Source organism: Rhyacophila brunnea, unplaced genomic scaffold, assembly GCF_057557595.1.
Source record: "Rhyacophila brunnea isolate RB1 unplaced genomic scaffold, BYU_Rbru_1.0 scaffold_20, whole genome shotgun sequence".
NCBI lineage: Eukaryota > Metazoa > Arthropoda > Insecta > Trichoptera > Rhyacophilidae > Rhyacophila > Rhyacophila brunnea.
In genome coordinates, this window is record NW_028232860.1 from 12717674 (window position 1) to 12734715 (window position 17042).

General features: G+C 31.7%; 1 protein-coding gene across 1 annotated transcript; it reads right to left on the reverse strand.

Moving 5' to 3' along the window:
* Positions 1-1640: 1640 nt before the first annotated feature.
* On the reverse strand, positions 1641-10969 carry LOC147071210 (zinc carboxypeptidase-like). Its single transcript, XM_085948132.1, has 7 exons — positions 10953-10969; positions 9871-10166; positions 5123-5504; positions 4112-4199; positions 3374-3576; positions 2107-2191; positions 1641-1946 (listed from the first exon to the last, which is right to left on the reverse strand). The coding sequence occupies exons 2-7, from the start codon at positions 10161-10163 to the stop codon at positions 1741-1743; spliced, it is 1257 nt and encodes a 418-aa protein (XP_085804258.1). The 5' UTR covers positions 10164-10166; positions 10953-10969; the 3' UTR covers positions 1641-1740.
* Between the last annotated feature and the right edge of the window lie 6073 nt (positions 10970-17042).

Genomic DNA, 17042 nt, shown 5'->3' on the forward strand with positions numbered 1-17042 from the left:
ACTGTAGGGTAACTGCCATACACACTGCACCACTAGAGCCGCTCATATGCGGTGTTTGCATTAATATGCCTAACAATACACTTCAATTTATACATTACCAATTGAGAATGGCTTTTGCAATGAGCTCGAAATGTCGAGGAATGAAGAAGGAAGTCGCGATGACGACATAACGTATAACGATATTAATTTAATCGTTGAGTGGAACAACGTCACAAGTGCTAGTTAGGTTACATAAAAGGAGGAAATAAAGAGAGAAATAACGTTAATATTTCTAGATGTAAAACTATGACAAAATGACCAACATAATAAATGAAATATTATATGTTACTAGCTGAGCCAGCTAGCGGTCGCCAGTCTGTCTCGCTAGGTCTTGCAGACGGCTTGGCAGTGTTGGATATTAATATAATTGTGTAGCATGCATAGACGACGCCATAGTTTTCCCTTCGGAATCGATTTTCATTCACCTCAGACAGCTTGACATTTCGCTGATTTGTCAGTTTTACGATTTGCAAGTCGTCACTGCCAATATAAATTTGGGCTCATATGCGTAGTCTATTCTGGAGTCTGGCCTTCACAATATCGTTTGACACCACTTCAAGCTGATAGGCCTAGCAGAACAGCTGGCAATTGCCGATTGCTACCACTGACATTTTAATAGAATATAATATGTTTATATATTGCATTTTTTCGTTCATACTTATTTGTTTTCGTTGAACTAAGAATACATAATTATTACATTTGTTGGTTAGTTTTTTTTTTAATTCATTAAACTTAAAAATATGGCGATCGTATACGGTATGTAAGAAAATATCGGATATAAACATGAAATCATGGAAAATTTCGAAGTGAAGATGTAAAAAATACAATAAAATGTTCTTTAAATGAGCTGTTGGTGCGTTTTCCAAAATCTCTTAGGATAATAATATATAGCAGATGATTGACGAATTAATATAATTTTTTAACCATCACGAAACGATGGCTCGCAATACGTTTTAATTAACATATTATTATGTCTGTTTTGTTGCTTATAACTTTGTTCCAGCTGACATTTAAATAAATTATGAAATATTTATAATAAAATAGCCCAAACCGTGGTTAATGCATATTGATTTACTGTCGGGATCATTTAGTAGTGGGTTTATATTAGTTTATTTAAAAAAATTTCATTTATAGAAAATAATAAAAGTTTTATTTATTGTATAAAGACGTTTAAAACATTAAGGTAAAAATGTCATAAGTATAAAATTGATGCAATTAGAAAAGCGACAAAGGTATTTATGGATATATTACAAAACAAGTTTAATCAGATAAATCTATTTTCATAAACTTGGAAACCTATTTTTATATTAGAACATTGTAACTGAAGACATAATATAAACGAGAACTTCATTGCCATTTTTTTTTATAAATAATTATATCCAATGTATTTTAAGTGTAATAAAAAAAACAAGAAACTTTGTAGACACTCAATATGGGAGGTTTTTATATTCTCAGTAACACAATTTCTGACGGATGTGTATTTTTTTTAATAGTAATAATTTCTGAAAAATAATTGAACGAAGCTTTTTTTTAGCAGTGTATATGTATAGAAAATTGATATAGAATGATAATAGTAAAAACAAAAGAGTACGTATACCATAAACAATGAACTGTTTTTTTTCCTTCTTAATTTGATTTTTTTCAGAAAAATGGTTTTTAATGATTTTTGTCGTCTATAATTTAATTTTTTTTTCTCGCTTTTTAATTATTAAGAGTGAAGTATCCCAACTTCTCTGACTCATGGAAAATGGCGATTATCGAGTCCATCACCTCTTCACAGTTGGGGACGATCTGATCTGGTGGCAGAACGAATCCATGCTTTCCGGTATCGCGGAGTTCGTAGGTGAAAGCAATAGGAATCTTGAAGTTTGCTTTGGCCCAGTCCATGCTTCCACCGCTAGCCTTGTCTGAAAAAAGTTATTAATAGAATCGTCATTTTATGTATGTATCTATCCTTCTAGATATAATATACTGTTTTAATTACGTAATGCTTCTATATTTTGTACAACCTAAGAAAATCTCCTAAGTGTTGTATTAAACGTAAATCTAAATGATTGCAACACTTACAGATAGTTTCAGCAATGTTGCCAACTTTGTATTTAGTTCCGTATTTTGTAGAAAGGGCGTCTATCGCTGCTTTTCCGATTTTCAACTGTAAAAATATACATTAATATTCAGTATGTAAATATAATAATGAAAATACATCTTAAAACACTAAAAAAGAAAATAATAATCAACTATTTTTATAATAACTAAACAATGTTATTCACTCGTAAATTCACTAAGACAATGTTAATATACGTTGTATATTAAATTTAACCATGCAATTCCATATAGATTTTTATTTTTGATTTAGAATTTTATATTTTTTGTGAAAATCATTATAATAATATAGTCATATGGGTAGGTTAAACGCAAAAGGGTTGCTACTCTCCAATTTTTAATGCACAACTCTCTACAATGTTAAAGTTAGCTCAAATAACTTCGTTATTTTAATTTTAAACGATTGTAAAGTACCTCATTGCTAGTACCATTGACGAGGGGTGGAAGTAAACTGTTATAAATTGTGCACACTAAGCTTTGTCATTAATACTTATTTCTTTTCATTGAACTAGGCATAAAATTTGGAAGTGGTGCTGGTTAGTTTTTAAAATTCGATTAAACCTTGCCTAAACCAAAGTATGCTACTTTAAGTGTGCGATGGGTGATCTGATAGAAATAGTGCACACTTTTTCAGTCAAACTTATTAGTTTTCGTTGAATTAAGAATACATAGTACTTATAGATGATGTTGGTTAGTTTTTTTTTTTTTTTTTTAAACATAATTGATAAAAAATATTCTTCTATCTAGAAAATATCTAAAAATATGATGGATTGTTTTATGGCATAATTTTAGATATTTTATAGATAAACGAATATTTTTGTACTGTTATCATAATTCTAATATATGTTAGATTAGGCAGGGTTTAATTGAAATTTAAAAACGAACCAACACTATCCACACATTTTAGTTTTAGTTTAATGAAAACAAATACGTTTGATTGATAAAGTTTAGTGTGCATTATTTATGTCGGATCAATTCGTCAGAAAATAATATATATCTTACGAGAAACATTGGTTTTTATGATTTCTACCTCTATTCAATAACAAAAGTAGTTTATATGACAAATAAATAAACATTATGAAGTAAAGATGTATAAATCAACTCTTGAAAAAAATGGTAATATTAAAACAAAACCAGAGTTTTTGATATACATTAATAATTAATATACAAAAACAAAATTTTAAATATTCAATGACCGTGGGGTTAAAAAATTAAAAAACCAAACACTAACCACATCATCATAGTTGTCTAAATGATCAGTCGTGTGTCCATATGGCATCAGAAGAAGTTGAGAGTATGAGTGGAACGCCAAGTATACATCGATCTTATCTCCAATCGATGCAATGAACTCAGACAAGGTCTTGGTTTCGGATTCTGAGAAAGCCTTGGGTCCACCATAAGTTTGAGAGCATGCCAGACTGCTGGTTCCATGTTCTGGTGAAAGAAAAAAACATATATTATAATATTATATCAGTCATGCATATTGTTTTGGATAGTAGAAATTACATCACATAATATATTCTAAATGTATGTAGGTACATAGTGATGGGTATGATTTATACTTTTCACTTATTAAAAACACTGATTCAGGGACATTAAGTATATTTCGCTTGACAAGTAACAATTAATTACTAACAACATTTGTAAACGCACGCTTTGGCGCGAAAAAAGTAGCAAATTGTATTTTTGGAGGCGACGTTCAAGGCCCAGGGTAGGTTACCGACTGACCGTACCTACATTTGACCCTTTGTCCGCCCAGAAACAGATAACGGTACTTTCTTTTTGTTTGTTTCGCGGTGCATCCTGGTCTAGCCTTGACTCATTTACAGTTACAATAATATTATCATTATTTTCCTAACTCTGTCGATTAGAGGATTTTTGATGGGGAGTTTAGGCATTATGATATTTGGTATCAATAGGTGCCCGGTAAAGACGTGAAGAGGGATTATAAAATATATATTATATGTACCTCCCCAGTGAATATCCCAGTTCCTGTTGGGATCAGTTCCCTTACATAATATACCATGAGATGACCTTGTTTTACGCCATAGACGACTCTGTAAAATAAATTAAAGATTATGATATTATTAGATCTCACATATGCGACCGAAATCATCGTTCATACAACTGACTTGAGACATGTGAATCATTGGCTGCCCGTGAAACAGACGCACACCAGCTTTTATGCGCATAAAGTTGTGATCAAATTGAGATGCATGTCACATCACTGTCACACTGTCACGGTGACAAATTTAGTCTATGGTTTTTTTAGTGCAGAATATTTTGAACGATCACCACCTCTCTATATTCAATTATAGACAGTGTCAACTCTAATATTTAATAATTTTGAATTATTATCATTCGTGCTAATTTTAATTAATTTTAACAGCTTCTACGTGTGCGTACGTTAAAATTACTTGCAATATTTGATCCATAGATAATATTTTGAATACAACTCAATCTGCAGATCATAGATAATAGAAAATACATAGTGCCAACCACTAAAAACTAAAAACATGATTTTGACATGATTTGAAAAAGTGTTGACAATAATATGTAGAATATTATAAAAACGTTCAAAACGTCATGCAGGTATTGATGCAGTTCGGCTTAACGTAAGGTGACCTCATTGTTTTTTTGGTGATTTCTGCAGATTTTACCAACTGACGATGTTCGTTTAAAGGTTCAAAATGTGCTACGGGATAGGAGCATCATTAAACACCAAGAAAAACGACATTGCACACCTTTTCCCCATAGGCAGCTTACTGTGACGTCACGGGATAGTCCGTGACATGCACCATAATATATTTCGTCTACATTGCCTAGATCCGTAATTCACCAACCAGCATCTTTAATTTACAGTCCACTGCTAAAAGCGCCACCATTATATTGTATTGTTAATAAACGAATGCTATATTCCTAAATCTTGTAAATAATTCATTGAATAACAAATAGTTTAATTTAAAATTATAAAACTTACACTAGTGTGAGTGTATTCGAAGCCATCAGGGTTTGAAACAGGTACAATATACCAGTCAAAGCTTTCAGCAATTTTCCTGAAGATTGGATCGGTACTGGTCAAAATCTCGTTGATTAAGTAAGTTAAAGTGGCTGGTGAAATCCATTCACGGGCGTGGATACCTCCTTCCAGAAAGACAGCTCGTCTTTCTGGGCCGAAAGAAATCTTGACAGCTTTGATTTCACGTTGTTCGTAAGTTTCTCCTGCCTTCATGACTTTGATGACTGGAAATGATAGTGGGAGGCTGTCCATCCAGTCGTAAATTTCTTTGAGCTTGTAGTAGCTGGTCCATGTCATACCAGCACGACTCAGACCGTCTGATACCTTCTCTTTGGAAATGACTCTGTCAAAATATAAAATAGTTAGGTATATATTATTAACTATTATAAAATGCAGTTAAATAAATTGGATAATATTAAAGCATTTTTTGTGCATCGGTGAATGGTGGCTCGTATCGTTACGCGGTGCTCAATTTTATTCAATTTGCCTTTAAACGTCTGCCTCTTTAAGTCACACTACATACTTAATAAACATGAACTTAAAATATTTGTAATTTACCAATAGGTATAGCAAAACAATCAATGGAGCCGCAATGAAAGTAAATTGTATATGATACGAGGGTGGGTCAATAAGTCCTTAGAAAAGCCGACAGGTGGCGCGACTAGTACTGCAAGCGGTTTGTTTTCATGCAGCGGCACTACCGATTCAGTATGCTGCGAAGTTTCAATCAGATTGGTCGGGTTGTTGTGTGTTTCTCGTACATTTAAAAAAAAAATTTGCTTGTGGAAAATGGAAAAATGGAAAATGGAGAAAATTGAGTTTAGAGTTGTTATTAAACATTTTAATATAAAAGGGTTAACAGCAAAGGAAATAAAAAATGAGTTGGATTTAGTTCACGGCATATCTGATCCTTCACTTGCAACTATTTATAACTGGTTAAATGAATTTAAACGTGGTCGTACATCAACAAAGGATGAACCACGCTCAGGACGTCCTGTAGAGGTGACTACACCAGAAATGATCAATAAAATCCACGATATGGTGTTAAGTGACCGAAGATTAAAGTTGAGTGAGATAATTGAGGTTACAGGGATCTCAAAAGGTAGCGTCATTTCTATTTTACATGACAAATTGGGCATGAAAAATATTTCTGCAAGATGGGTGCCGCGTTTGCTCACAGTCGACAATAAACGCAGTAGGGTGGTGGCCTCTAAAGCCCTGTTGTCGCTCATGCAACGCAATCCGGATGAATTTTTTAGTCGCTTTGTGACTGTAGATGAAACATGGATACACCACTATACTCCCGAGACGAAAGAACAGTCAAAACAGTGGATTGCGAAGGCAAACCATGTCCCAGGAAGGCGAAAACCGTAAAATCAGCTGGTAGGGTTATGGCTACTGTATTTTGGGATGCACGTGAAATTATTTTCGTTGACTATTTGGAAAAAGGAAAAACAATAACAGGGAATTATTATGCATCTTTATTGGACCAGCTAAAAAACAAAATTGAAGAAAAACGGCCTCATTTAAACAGGAAAAAAATCCTCTTTCATCAGGACAATGCCCGTGTTCACACATGTTTACGATCAATGGCTAAAATTGAAGAATTGAAGTTCGAATTGGTCGACCACCCACCGTATTCGCCAGATTTAGCCCCCAGTGACTTTTTCCTTTTCCCAAACTTAAAAAAATGGCTAAGTGGACAACGTTTTTTTTCAAATGAAGAAGTCATCGATCGGACAAATGCTTATTTTGAGGACCTTCCGAAAACTTATTTTTCTGACGGTTTAAAAAAAATGAGAAACGTCTAACCAAGTGTATTGAGCTCCAAGGAAATTATGTTGAGAAATAAAAAAAAAATACAAAAATAAAACCTGTTTTAATGCTTTTTTCTAAGGAATTATTGACCCACCCTCGTAGCAATGGGAATATCATATTAGGTTTGAATTTAAAAAGTTGACAAAATATGTCCATGGAAATTTATGTCCATTTAAACGGAGTATAAGCCGGCTCTCACATCTAAACTCACCTCGTCTGCCGCAGATTCATAAATCAAACCGTCTAACCTAATGTAACCTCTCGAAACGTGGATATATTAGGATGCGGCAACCGGCGATCCGGAATAGGAATGACCAATTCGTAGGTGTGTGTATGCATTCTGGCGGCTTTATGATTACGGCATGCGATTTGTTACTAGCAGCAGTATATGTTTTTTTTTCAAACTAAAAATTCGCATTCCACCAATGGGCGGAGCTTCATTTTTGGCAACGTGCGTTTTTAAAAAAAATCGACACGTTGCAGATGGACGAGGCTAACTTTATAAAAATGAGTCTTAGATTGGATCAGTTATTTTGCAATACAGATGTATCTGTAACAAGTTTCACACTAATGTCTAGAGATAGGTATATTTTTTAGTGCTGTACAGTGATAAAAATGCCCCGAATTCGTATGGCAAGACTGATAAAGTTTATATGAAACATCGCGTTAGTGAATAAATAAGTCAAAACTGTATAAATCACTATAACTATAATACTAAAATCGATTTGGAATCACCACCAAAATATTGTTAAAAAACATAATTATTATACTAATCCTTCTAAGTTCGAGTATAGTACATACTCAACGAAGTTGACTTCAAAGTGTCTAAATTTTCGGTCTAATTATAGCAGCAAATTTTGGTGAAAAGCTGTTGTTACAACATGGACCTAGATATATAAACCAAGTACGTTATTAATCCTTAGCCTACAATAACCACATTTCTCATACATGCTTTTTGAGTTCAATATAATATTATATTATGAAACCTAATAATAATTGTAAACAAAATATGAGTGTTAAAATCATATTAAATTTTCTATATTGTGTACAAGGAATAATTAAATAACTTTTAATAGAAAGTTAATAATATGTATTTGGTTATATCCTCTGTCCTTTTTATCTGTTTATTTTGCATAATGAAATGCAATCACAACTTGTGGAGTTTGTGGGTTAAGGACTGAATACATTACACCCGGATTGTTAATGTTTTTCTAACAACGCAAAGTAGGTCCTACCTACATAGTATTTTACGTGACAGCCCGATTATCAAGTACATAACTGATAAATAATCGGTAAATTGTAATAGTTATTGATTAATCGATTAACCGACGTATTTTTGATAAATTAAACAAAAATACACTTGATTAACATTGATTCCAAGTAACGAGTATTGGGAAGGTATGGAGCCCGAAACGTCGAGTAAAGAAGGAAGAAGGATACACGGTAGAAACCCAAAAATCTACTACGATAAAAAACAACCGTGAAAGCCTCAAACATTATACTTAATAGCCTACCTCAAACATCGCCATATATACATACATACATACAAATGACGTGGACAAATATTTTTTTTTGTAGAACACAAAATTTTAATATTAAAGATATTATTTAAATAAGTGTTGAGGCAATTAAAAATTATTTTTATTTATATGGTAGGTTTTAAATTATCGCCCAGTATGAAGTCTCGTCACTGGGAAAGGTATGGCATCAATGAAGATATTGTATTTTATTTCTGAACTCATGCTCTTTTTGTACTCGAATAATTCCAAGCATTTTTTATTTATATTGTTTGTGAAGGATATTTCTGCCATCGATTGACATGGAAAACAAAAAGACTGCATAATGTATTTTCCTTTTTGTTTTAAATCGGATTAAATGATTCTGAGCCAAAAAGCGTTCTCGAACAAAAGTCAAGTATTTCTTTTGTTAAAAAAGTCAATAAAATATATTATTGCCATCCTTCAACCTACAGGTATCAAGCGATGTCTAAATAATAAAGAGAGCACAATCCATTGAAGACACGAATCAAAATTATTTAACATTTCGTCGCTGTAGATTGGTTTCCCGAATAGATCAAATGTTCAGGAGACGAAAAACAAATCCACAACATAAATCAACATAATCCTATATTTAAACACATGGAAATTTAAATTGTCATTTTTACAGCATATGAATGATGTTTTCATTACCATTACAAAGTAATTTAAAGAAAGGGATGGTTCTCGTCCAATTAAATACAAAAAATATTCTGCATTAAGAGCTCGATTTCGACAAAAACGGATATTCGGGAAACCAATCCTATAGCGACGATTTGTCTACCTACTTGTCGTATACTAGATAGTAAGTTATAGAGGTTCTCTCCATCACTAATTGGGCATAGCTATGCAGAAAATAGCCAGTCTACAAAAAATAAAAAAATGAGATAAGATATAGATCAGATGCGAGAAGGTTTATATAGGTACAATTTTAATATCATGTTGTTGCTAAAGTGCCATTATCTCAGCTCGCCATCATTGTGGACTGGCTACATTCTGCATAACTACGTTCAATTGCACATTGAAATATTGGCATAAAAATAATGACACAATTTTGAAGGGTTTTGAAGTACATTATAAGTTTTATAATTGACTTAATAGAGTATATTGAGCTACATTTAAATAAAAAAACAATGAAGCTATTTGGCTTCATTTGAACATTATAAAAACAGACAGTTTTATATTTCAATAGTGGAAAGTAGTCCTTTTAAATTTAATCATTACTAAGAATAATATTGTAACCAAAATTACCCATAATAAATAACTCTAATACTTGACGTATTTCAAACTAATAATTATTTTTATATACATATTATATAAACACTTATATACATAAATTCTATACTATGTACTCACTCTTGGACATCATCGATCATGACTTCAGTCTCCATATCAACGGTGGTCATCAGCCGCTTGAAATTTGGCTGATCTTTAGGAGAGACCATTACATCTACGGGAATATCGACGTTATTGGTTCCGGACCAGAAGTCAAGATCACCATCTCCACTTTCCAGCCGGTTGAGAAGGTCTGTCTGCTCTTGGGTAGTTGGCCTCATGCGGAAGACCTTGTAGCCCTCGAAGGTCTGGACCTCGGCGCTAGTGGCCGAGCACCAGGTGCCAATCAAGAGGAACACCACTAGGAACTTCATGGTCTGAAATCGAGAATATTAGAGTAATTATTCACCATAAAGTGAATACGACAAAGGATCTGATGATTTAAAAAATAAATTTGTATATCTAACTATTATGGAAATTGAAACATATTATAATGTTTAATAATAATAAATTGACGAAGGGAAATGTATGACATATAAAATTTGAAAACACTTCTGAGAAAAATATACTTAACTACAAGAAATTTGTTTTTTCTATGTTCTAAAAAAAGATTTCTATGTTTGCTATGTCATACTATATTTTCTGCTGTTTATACAATTCATTATTTGGAATATTAAGTCCAAAAGTTGGTCGTAAAACCATTATTATTTATTATTCATTTCAAACAATCATGATAATTATATATATACAAATAATAATTTTATTTGCTTAAGATAAGGGTAAATATCGTTGAAAAGTCACGTAGTTAAATTGAATTCAAATTCGAACAAACTGGATTCACTCAATTAAAAAAAAAATAAGAAAATCGATTAAAAATATGTTCAATGCTAGTCTAAATTAATTATTTGTATATTTAGGATTTTCTTTGATTAAGTCAAACAATAAAATTGTATACGCAGTGACGTCTATTTTATTATATAAGTACCCAGTTAATACTATTTATCCTCAGACGTCACCACTAAATAAAAGGTATTATAATATAACACATTCACTTTAAATATAAAAATAAACTAAATATCACTATAATCACATTGGTAAAATGTTAGGTACCAGGATACACTTTCGACAAATTTTATAGATGAGTGAGACCTCACAACACTCACCTTTATTTCAAAGAGCCAAGTAATGAACTCAGAAATTTTTGCTGTTTATATATTATATTCTACGCATTCCCCCACTTGAAAATAAAACGCACATTAAATTAAGATAAATAGATGATATGATGAATTTGCTTATTATGTACTGGTGGCATATTGAATAAATAGTTACAAACGTTAACCGATATATATTAAATATAATTATTTTATGAACTATTTCTTTTGTTCAACGAATAATTCTCAAGATTTGAGAATCTAACATTCATTATAATGAACATAATTATCTACATAATAATATGAAAACTCTTTAGATACAAACTATATATTTTTTAATAAAACTCAGGGTGTAGATAGAGTAGGTGATGTAGGTTGATTGAGGACAGCTGTAGCGTAGATATATGTAGGGTTTATTGTCTGGATACAGAGTATAAGTAAGGATATCAGTAAGTACAGTGCGATCGTGGTGACCTATGCTCAAACCGAGCCGCCATCCGATAGTGAGTAACACCGAACTCTTGATAAGATAGAAAGCTGGTGACGGAGTTCATGAGAGACTGAGATTAAGTGACCATGAGCAAGTGAGTAGTGGCTGTTTCCATCATCGTCTTTCTCTATATATACAAATGAATATTCAATACATTATAAGAGACATTTAGCAATTTAATAAATCATAATAGTCATTTTTGATCTAGGTTGTTATTGAAAAATCTGCTGACAGCTGCGTCTTGCAACTTCATGGTGTTTTGATGATAGAGCATGAGGTATTCGACCTGTAGAAAATACTAACTTGTAAGTGTGATGAATGTGGGATTGTTTAAATGACCTAATTAATTCTTACAGTGTCGAAATAATGCTGACAAGGTCTAAGGTCATTGATTGCTATACAACCCATGGCGAGACATAAACCTGTGACTATTCGCGCACAACTTCCTTTACCAATTAAGCTACGGGCGTCCTATTTAGTGGTTACAATTTGAATACATTTTCATTATAAATTATCCCAATGGTTATAAATATCTGAGGTGTTTTCAAAATATATTGAATGTTCAATATGAAGCGTTAATACAATAGAAGACCATTCACGATCAATTTGGATCATTTGATGTATTTATGGGTTATTAGCTTGTTCACAAAATTAACTAGGTGTCTACCTAGTTTGTTTATTCAAAATTCATTTTTACTATTTTTTTTGACTAACTTATTTGGGAAGCAAATAAAATACCAAGTAATTCTAAAATCAGTGCTGAAATAAATATTTTGTTTCACTTTGACTTACAGAAGTAAGCCATTTTATCTTAAATCGTGGAATGAAGTATTAATTTATTTACTCATCCACTCAATAATACCATCGAGATTACGAGGGCATCAATCAATGCTTTCCACTATCTAAAATGTTTATATTACACGATTTTTATCGCTCATTAATTTTATTAATAATTTCTGATAAAATACCATGTTAATCACATTACTATCTACAAGACAATCAATATATTCAGTACGTCTTCTTTCTTAATCTTTTCAGTAGGATTATGGATTTTCCTATATATGTTTATGTTATTGAGAGATATAATATATCTTATTATGTATAATCATTTATAATATAGAGATTATATAAATAATGTTAATCTTCTCCTTCTTCTTCGATGGCGCTACAGCTCAAGTCGAGCCCTGGCCTCCTCCACCGCCGTCCTCCAGCCGGAACGGTCCTCCGCACGTCTTTTCCAGTTCCTGATTTTTAGCAGCTGGTTGGCATCTTTTTCATATAACTTATCACCCCATTGTGTGCATGGCTTTCCCACTGGCCTTTTCCCCCTGGGTTTCCTTCGAGGATATTCTTCGGTATCTGTGACATAGGCATGCGCTGGACATGGCCTGCCCAGCTTAGCCTCTGGAGTTTTATGAAGGTGGAGAGTTTTGAATCTTGGTATAAGCGGTATAGTTCCGTGTTGTACCTTATTCTCTACTCTTCACCATCATTCATCGGTCCGTATATTCGCCTCAGAATCTTTTTTTAAAGCAGTCCACCATTTCAGCTGCTTTCATATTAAGCTTCCATGACTCGCACCCGTATGCAACGACTGTGCGTATGACGGTTTTATATATCTGGGTCTTAGTTTTTTTGTGGACATTTCTGGATTTGAATATGGGCAGCAATGAGAAGTACGATTTATTTGCAGCGGTTATTAGGGCTTTTATTTCTTCCAGTTCCCCGTTCTCTTTTGTAATATAGGAAAGGTATGTGAACCGGTTGACAACCTCAAATTGATGGTTTCCAAAACTGTAACTTTGGCCCAGCCTACTCTGATTTTGTCGGCTTTGTACCATGACTTTAGTTTTGTTTTCATTTACTCTTAAGCCAATCTATAGTGCGGCTGTTTGGAGGTGGTCAAATTCTTTCTTCACAATCTGTATGGATCTGCCCATCATGTTGATACAAGTAGATACAAGTTAATACATAATATTATTTATATATATATATATATATATATATATATATATATATATATATATATATATATATATATATATATATAAGAGAATAATACTTGATTGGTCTTAATGTGACCTACAACAATCTGTTCGTAAAAATATGTTTAAAGCAATTTGAAATTTATAATTATATTCATATAGTTTTTCGTGATCCAGGCTGGTTTTGTAAAGTAAAATTCAAAGTTTCGCGAGGGTTCTGGTTTATATAAAATAAGTACTATTTTGACATTGGGCTTAAAGAAGGTCACTTAAAACTATGCTAGACTGAGCGGTCTAAGTGTTTTGATTTAAAGTCAAACTTTATAGTTAAATGCTTCAAATTAAAATTTAAAGTGAGGATTTAGATAATACTAATTCGGTTCTGCTTTTGTAATCAAAAGTCCAGTGTAATGACAAGCTAAAGTCCTTGTTAGATGATTCAACTACGGCAAGAGTTGTTGGCATATTTTCTGTATCGTAGATTTCGATTAACAAACATTTCGTTTTTATCCAAAATTATTTAAATAAAGTACGTTTGTGTAAACAAAACAAAACGTATTTTAAAAAATTATAGAAAGAGATAACATACATAATAATATTGACTATATTCATCTAAGCTGCGGGAAAAGGGGCTAATTTGACGCAAAACTACGTTATTGTATTCGTAGGTAGGTCGTCAATCGATCTATAATGACACCCAAAAAAAGTTTTGAATAAAAATTGCTTATATCTTAGGAATAAATAACCACAGTAAAACAAACATAACACAAATTTACTGTATAGACAGAGGATTCTATCTTCTGACGGAAAATATCAGGTTTAAAACGGAAAGACGGGTCAATAAATATAGGGCACAATAACTGGGTTCCGGTTGCCATTTTATGAGAATGATTCCGTGAGACTTCAACTAATCAAAACTACAACGTTGTATTTTGTATCATAAATAAACAAAACAAATTTATTTCACTGACCTAAAGAAACTATTCCATTTCCTTGAATGAAAATTTGAATAAGTATCAAATTTGCAGGCACAACTTATATAATTTTATAAAAGAGGTCGCGGCTAATTAGTAATCGTTTTATTAAATTTATTCACATACTGTTTAGTTGAATTATTTGCCAATAATATTATGTTAACATATTTTTTTATGGTGAAAGTTTGTTTTTTTACGCATGCTAACAGTTTTAGCAAACTAAATTAGACTAATCATTATTCCATTTGCTCCGAATGTTTTATCGCTGAGTTAATTTTATTGTTATTTCTCTTTTGTTCCGTTTTTGGGTATACGGGTAATGCAAAAAAACATGTCGTGTTATAAATAATAATAGGCAATATTGTAATCTGGTATGGTGTTTTTACTTTAAATTCAAGTATTTTAAGTACTTTAAAATGACATTTTCACTCCATTGAATATTCAGAAAACCATGTAAGTTAGAACTTCAAGAAAGAATCGATTCTTTGTTAAAATTATTTTTGGTAATTCAATATTTCAAAGCACATCTATTTTCAAGGATTCAAAAAACCAGCGCTAAATTGGGATTTATCTATACTAAATCTAAAATGAAGTAAACGATTGCTGATCAAACTGACAAGCTTGTCCTCACGAGTAGGCTAATAGATTTCTTTTAACCGGTGGTCCGCGGACCCGCCGAATTCATTGCCGGTCCTCGAAAGCTTTCGCCACGCTTTCAATAGAATATACTGCTACATAGGGATTGCAATACCGAATGAATATATCGATACCGATATTTTATATTGAATACCGGTATTAATACCGGTATTCGTCAAAACATATTGTAGAAAAAATGAAGTACCTACATATCAATAAATATAAAAAAACACTATTTTATAGCAACCTTATGTACCTAACTATATTTATTATGTACACATTTATAAATAAAATAGATCGTATAAGTCCTGGCACAGGAAAATCTCTCTCAAATTCAACGTTTGTTGGATTTACTATCAACGTTGGATCAATAGTAAAGTTATAGAGTAATCGGAAATATTTGCCACGAATGTTTTCTTTTTCGAAATTGTTAATTCATCGTGGTTATTCTATAAGTATATGAGGGATTTTGTTTTATTATTATTTAACTTTTGTTAGTTTCACTCAATATATTTGTAATTTGGAAGCGTAGAACTTATACACTAAATAATATAATATAGTAGTAAGTAATGAAAAAATAACATTAAATTAATTTTCAAAAAACATAAACATAACGTGTATGCTTTCTTAATACCGAAATTACCAGTATTTTTGTTTTTTAAACCGGTTAATAATTAAATACCGGTTTTGAAATAAGTACCGGTATTGCAATCTTAACTGCTACACGATTTAGGATTTTCTACTAGATAAAATCACAAGCAAATTGCACTAAATTGATATTTAAAAAAAATATCTCTTATGGTTTCTTTCTAAGGATTTAATTAAATTTGAAAAACCAACTAGTAGTGACTGTAATATTTTTTAACGATGTGAATGTAGATTACATCTACTTTACAATACGTGATTATTTTTTTGGAAGTCAGAATCTTTTTTTCAACTATTCTTCTGTGCCCATATAATGCCCATATTATACTTTTCTGTTTGATACTTTTTTACATTTTCTCGACTCAATTCTTATGCGCACTATGGCACGTCAGCCAAATTTCACCCCACGATAGACATGTTGGATATGCCTGGTATTCAACGTTATTTACTAGATGTGGATACTTATTACCTACTCCAGAAGTCATACTAGCAACATTTACCTAATAACAATTAACAGTTAACACACTATTAAAGTTTCACGTCATGTGTTGGGACGTTCATATTTATTATTGTAATCAGAATTAAAAATAAACTTTATTAATCCTGCCTTGTTTTCATAACCAGTTAAATAACTTTCATGACAATAACTCATGGACACTCAATCATCAGGATATAACCTCACACAGACTCTGGAGGTGGATGGAAAATATTTTTAAATATGTATTCGACATTTTAAAATAATATAATTATGTACGTGTTATTATTAAATCTATATTTAACAATTTACTTACAATAATTAATAGTCAATACTAAAATAATTGTATAAACATAATATGAATAGCAGTAAAAAGAGATATTTTTTTTTGTTGATAATAATAATATAAACAATGCAAATTAAGATGAATAACGTAATAGACTAATAATTATTCGTGGGTCCTGGGTTCGAATCCTGGGTCTGGAAATTACACATATTGTTTTTCAATTTGTGTTTGGAGTCATAATATGGACCTAATAGGTTGAGCATGTGGCTAATATCCATTTCTCGTAAAAACGAAAATCTGTTGATACAAACCCACACTCTGTAGAGGTCCATATATGATCTATTAAGATCAGATATTGTCAAAAGAAGGAAAAAAAGAAAAATAATGACTGAAAAGGAACCTTTTTATATTATTATGAATTTAATTTCAGATTCTTTCACCGGTTAAATGATTTAAACTAAGATAATTGTTATGAATTTAAAAGTAATTCTCGCCAAAAACCAATAATGAATGAATCATATTTATAATAATAGGATAAAAAATAAACATTTTTTTAAAACAAAAAAAAATGAATTTTCATCGTAATAAAAAATTATTCCACCAATTAATTT

Coding starts and splice junctions, on each gene's coding strand:
- LOC147071210 (XM_085948132.1), bottom strand. CDS start 10,163: ATGAAGTTCCTAGTGGTGTTCCTCTTGATTGGCACCTGGTGCTCGGCC. Junction 3,577..4,111: donor CTGGGATATTCACTGGGGAG/GTACATATAATA, acceptor TTCTTTCACCAG/AACATGGAACCAGCAGTCTG. Junction 2,192..3,373: donor TAGACAACTATGATGATGTG/GTTAGTGTTTGG, acceptor ATATTTTTACAG/TTGAAAATCGGAAAAGCAGC.